Raw genomic sequence first — 6,000 nt, forward strand, 5'->3', positions numbered from 1 at the left:
ATATTAAAAAGTGTATCCATAATCTCACCACTATTGCTAGATATATATATTTTACTCGTTTCTTTATCTATAGCAGATACTTATCAAGAAACAATATCTGGAATTTGACAGAAAACGTTTTCTTCGGTTAGAGCAAGGCTTCACATTTCAATGCCATTTTCCTCAATGTTAACCTGATCTAAGTAAAAATTCAGTTGAATCAGGATAAACAAGGAAATGCCCACCCCACCCCACCCATCCCCTCTTTTTCTCCACATTTGGTCAGGAAGGTGGCGTTTGGAGGATGGTCGATGAAATCCTCATTTGATTTTTCTTCTACGAAGTCACGTAGAGATTATTTGTCATAGAAAATATGAAATGTGGTTATTGCCAAATCAGTTTTCTAATAATGAAAGGAAAACACCTCGCTCTGATGCAACAGAAGAGGGTTGAAGTAGCAAAAATTGTCGGCATGAGCTGCTTGTTTTAGGCCGTCTAAGGTCAACAACCGTCTGCCAGTTTTCGTCACTATTATTTGTAAATACTCATGGTACTTTCAGGTACGCTTTGGTAGCATATCAGGTCAGTTTGGTCGATTGGCGATCGAAACCTAACAAGCCTGCTTTGCTGACGAAGCTTAACAAACAGGGCATGATTCGGTATTTACTCTTCCCAAATTCGGCCAAGTGACCATGATAACGCAGCCATATCAGGTCAGTGACTTGATATCACACCGTGTCAGGAGAGTAGGCACGGTTTCTGATTTGCTGATTGCTAATTTGGGAGCGGTAGATCATAAAATCGAAGACAGGCAAAAAAAAAAGAGCGGTCTGAGTTTATTTAATAGAGGTATGGCGTTTATTGCGCGTTTTTTTCCAAGATTTTTTTTTTAGAATTACCACGCTGTTGTTGTGTGTTATTTATTTATTCATTTATTTATTTATTTATTTATTTTTTGATTCAATGACAGGAGAAGCTTTCTTTCAATCATTATGATGGACTCTCTTCAAAGTCTGGCTTCCCATAAATTGTGAATTGGCCTCAGGTTTTAGTGAAACTTCGCATATCGATGTCATGTTCTCAGTGTTATTTTGATCTAAACAAAACCTTCCAGCATAGCGATAAACAAGCAAATACCACTCCACCCCATCTAAAGACATGAAAACTATTTTCCATCCAGAAATTAGCCCTGAACCAAGAGAAGATCAAGGTACAAGGTACTTACCTTGCTCTTGCTCCTGAGGGCAAGACGGTTGGAACTGTTTAAGTAATGATGTGTACCTTAAGAAATAATTAAATAAAAGTTAGCTTTATTATTTAGCCGTTACAATACTATTTTACACTCTGTACTCTTAAACTCGATATTGATGCTAAGTATTTTTTTGGTACAAACTTTTGTTTTGGTCTATCGCAGATACCTACAAGGAAATAATATTCAGAATTTACCAGAAAATGTTTTCTCCGGTTTGGGGCGCTTGGTCGTTCTGTAAGTATATCAATCAGTGTTTTAAAATCTAATGGTAAATTGCATTTACATCATCCCAACTCACCCTTGACTTCTCTTTTTTGTTTTTTGTTTTTTGTTTTTTTTTACACATTTTTCTCTCGGAAAAGTGAGGCTTTAGTGAGCTTGCAATGCCTGTACAGTATATTGAACAACGTTTTAAATACTGGTAGGCCAACGATATCCTTAAATTCTAGTTTGGCTCCGAAAGCTTAAGGGAATAAAACAAAACACGTTATTCATTCATTCGTCAACCTCGATCTGATGTATTATTTGTTACCCCTCTCACCCCTGTTAAAGGTAATAACTAAGGTACAAAACTAGCCCCTCTACCCCGTCTTTTATTTCCGGCCAACTTCAAACCTGGCTATTCCCCGCATTGACTTCATGTTAAAAAATGTTAAAAAAATGTTCAATGTTGTTGTGTATAGTGGTCAATGGATACAGGATATATAGGCCAGATGTTAAAAGGATATGGGTTACTATTATTGATTACTTATTGATGACCTATTGATTACTCATCGATTACCCATCATTGCTCATCAACTATCGTTGTGCACTAATATTACAAATTTCTTGCTTTTTGGTACCCATATTTTGTAAATTCTCTTAGTGTTTGTCTTTTATAACAGACGATCTTGTTTACGTAATTACGCCTACACTTAAGAAATGGTAAGCGTGCAACGTGCAGCGTGCAGCGTGCAGCGTGCAGCGTGCAGCGTGCAGCGTGCAGCGTGCAGCGTGCAGCGTGCAGCGTGCAGCGTGCAGCGTGCAGCTATCGAGTTATGGATGCACGCGGGAGGTTGCTAAGCACGAAAGAAGCGTAAGAGTCACACGAGGCGATAGCTGAGTGCGACTCTAGCTTCCATAACTGGATAGTCGCATGCTACACGGTTACCATTTCTCTGATAACTTTCAGACTTTTGAGATAAACCGCGATAAACCGCGCGAAAATGTGTATTCAACAATCTGACAAGGCGACATATCAAAATTTTTCTTGAATAGCGGCGAGGTAATAGTTCCTCGGGCAAACAAACAATTTTAAAGTGCTCAGTGAACCTAAACATCAAGCTGACAACAAACGGAAATGGCAGTCGGTAAAGGCATTACTCAAGAATTCGTTAAGGTAAATTTGGATCAGTTTACCGAAGAATTGAAAACAAACTGCACATGGTTGAAGCTTTCTGTCCTTCACGGCCTTTTCGACGAGAGAAAAGAACAAAATGGAACCAGACATTTCTTAAAAGCGAGAGTGGCGAAGAAAGCGAACAAAACACCCCTGGCTTTGAGCTGCTTGAGATGTCAGTTATTCAATAGCCGGTTTGTGGGGTATGTTTTCTTTTCCACTTCCTTTTAAATGTTTGATGAGTTGCGCGTCTGAGGCTGAACTTGAACACATAAATGGCCTTTAAAAACAGGGCCTGAACAATCGATGAAACCGATGATCGGAAAATCAATCGATCAATCGATGACAATCAATGCCAATTAATCGATTAATATCAATAATCGATGAACAATCGATGCTCAGGTTTTTTGTGATTATCGATTTCATCGATTATGAATTTTTATTGATTATCAATGCCAATCGATCAGTTAATTGACATCGATTGTCATCGATTGGCTTTCATTTTTGATGCGTTATATTTTCAGTCAATATTTCCAAAAACACGGTCTCGTTACGCATTTTAATGAGGAAAACTGCGATAAAACTTTATTTTTTTCACGATGGTGATTGATACATCGTGGAGAACATGGGCATACGATTTTATAACAATATCAAATCTCAATTGGCCATCAAATTGATGAATTGTAATGAAACTGAGATGAAAGAAGACTAAAGGTCACTCAGTGCTTTAAAATTGAATACCATACAATGCAATGCTGGCGTCATATTTTAAAAAAGTAAAAATTATCTTAAAACACTAACATTAGTTATGATTTGCCTTTCAAACTGTATACTTGAACTGTAACATGAAAATGGCAGTTTAAACGCCTTGAAAAAATAAAATAAAATAAATAAATATACATTTATATAGCGCCATTTTCCACTAATTGTCCATGGCGCTTTACAATACTTTAAAATTAAAATCCTAATTCTTTAAAAACCTAAAATCCTAAATCCTAAAAGTTAAAATCCTAAGAATTAAATACGCTATATAATACAATTAGGCTACAAATAAAAAGTAAAAACTACAAATCAAATGCACGCTTAAAAAGATAAGTCTTAAGATTAGCCTTAAAAACTGCCTCTGATGATGAAAGTCTGATCTGGAGGGGTAGTTTATTCCAGAGCCTTGGTGCCGCCACGGAAAAAGCCCTTTCACCATACGTTTTAAGATTTGCTCTAGGCTCATCAAGCAACCTGTTGTTTGAAGATCGTAGTGTCCGACCAGAAATGTTAAATCGCAGTAGGTCTCTAATGTAATCAGGGGCCAGTCCATTCAGAGTTTTGTAAGTTAACAACAATATTTTGAAAATAATCCTAAAATGAACTGGCAACCAATGTAAGCTCCTTAGTATTGGTGTGATGTGTTCCTGCCTTCTAGTCAAGGTAACAAGGCGAGCTGCTGAGTTCTGTACAAGCTGAAGTCTATTAATCAGATACTTTGGGAGACCGTACAGTAGGGCGTTACAATAGTCCAGACGCGATGTTATGTAAGCGTGAACAATGGTCTCAGTAGTACTCTGGGATAGGTATCGCCTAATTTTAGCTATACTACGAATGCGGAAAAATGCGCTCTTGCAGGTTATTTTAACGTGTTCTTTGAAATCCAAACATTGATCGAATGCAACTCCTAAATTCCTGGCCTGTTTACTAGACTTGATTACTTCATCACCAACTCGTATATAGTCGAGGGGTGGTCGTGGACGATATTTAGAACTAATAACCAAAAGTTCAGTCTTATCCCGATTTAACTTAAGTTTGTTGCGCAGCATCCAGTCCCCAATGTCCTTAACACATAATTCTACTGCCATCTTTGAGCTTGATAGATGATTAGGGCAATTGGACGTAAACGACAAGTACAACTGTGTGTCATCTGCATAGAGATGAAACGGTATGCTATGCTTTCTGGCTATGTCACCCAGCGGACTTGTATAAAGGGAATACAACAAGGGTCCCAGTACAGAACCCTGTGGTACCCCGTAGGGTAAATTCTTCTTTGACGATTCAATTCCATTGACAGAAACAAACTGTTCGCGTGAGTGAAGATACGAATGAAACCAATTAAGAGCAGTGTTCCTAATACCAAAGCGATTCTGTAGTCTAGATAACAAAATCGAATGATCGACAGTATCAAACGCAGCCGATAAATCGAGCAATAGTAATATAACCGATCTGTTATTGTCAATAGCCTTCAAAATATCATTTTGAACTCTCACAAGCGCAGTCTCTGTACTGTGATGAGATTTATATGCCGACTGAAATTCTTCTAATAAGCCTTCATTATCATTAAGGTGGTCCATTAATTGTGCTGCAACTGCTTTCTCCGTAACTTTGGATAGAAAATATAAATTCGAGACAGGACGAAAGTTCGAAAATAGTTCATGATCAGCTCCACTCTTTTTCAACAACGGCTTCAACATGGCAACCTTGAATCTATCAGGTACTTGGCCACTTGTAAGAGACAAGTTAACTATACGAGTGATCATTGGAAGCAGATAATGACGGCACCCTTTGAACACTGAGGATGGAATTGGATCAAGTATACAGGACTTTGAAGACAGGTGATTCACAAAACCAGATACGACCTCCTCAGTGACCAGTTTAAATTCACTTAGCAGCTGACCAGCTAGACAGCTTTCAGACTCAGCATTGCATGAAGTAACTTGACCGTCATTCAGAGTTCCATCAACTTTGTCAAGATCATTGCGGATTTTAACAATTTTGTCACTAAAATATTCAACGAATGATTCGGACAGAGAACAGTTATTAGGCCCAGATGGATAACGCTGGACTGGATTGGAGTGCAGAAGCTTCTCTATTGTCTTAAAAAGAAGTCCAGAGTTCCCTGAGTTTTCCTGGATCACTGATGAATAAAATGTGTGCTTCGCGGAGGCAATCATGTCATTAACAACACTGTTCTGAAACACATACCGTTCTCTATCTGCAGGTAATCTTGTACGTCGCCAGTTACGTTCGAGCTTCCTCCTTATGTTCTTTTGAACACTAATGTCAGTTGAATACCAAGGCGCACAAGGACGAAGAACTACCTCACGGGTCCTTTCGGGGGCATAAACATCAAGGGTGGACTTCAAGACCCGATGATAGGAATCAACTAACGAATCCAAATCACGCTGTGACTCGTCAAACAAGGACGAATTCATGATAGTGTCATTGAATTCAGCATAATCAATCGAACGCAGCTTCCGGCGGCGAATAGTTCTTGTTGGAAATTGTGGTTTGTGCAATAATAAATGCATAAAAATAGCGTAATGATCAGAAATCAAAGGGTCATGAACCATAACATTGTCTATAAGTTTACACTGATTTCTAGTAATGATTAAATCCAAGATAT

At 38.3% G+C, this 6,000-nt stretch overlaps 1 protein-coding gene across 1 annotated transcript in view; it reads left to right on the top strand.

The window, feature by feature from the left end:
- Positions 1–3,012, top strand: part of LOC145500476 (uncharacterized) — a 78,851-nt gene extending 75,839 nt beyond the window's left edge. The window contains exon 14 of the mRNA XM_081480005.1: positions 1,394–3,012. Coding sequence (XP_081336131.1) covers positions 1,394–1,469 — 76 coding nt within the window. The 3' untranslated portion in view covers positions 1,470–3,012. The remainder of the gene's footprint in view (positions 1–1,393) is intronic.
- Positions 3,013–6,000: the final 2,988 nt, after the last annotated feature.

Source organism: Orbicella franksi, chromosome 10 (assembly GCF_964199315.1).
Source record: "Orbicella franksi chromosome 10, jaOrbFran1.1, whole genome shotgun sequence".
Taxonomy (NCBI): Eukaryota; Metazoa; Cnidaria; class Anthozoa; order Scleractinia; family Merulinidae; genus Orbicella; species Orbicella franksi.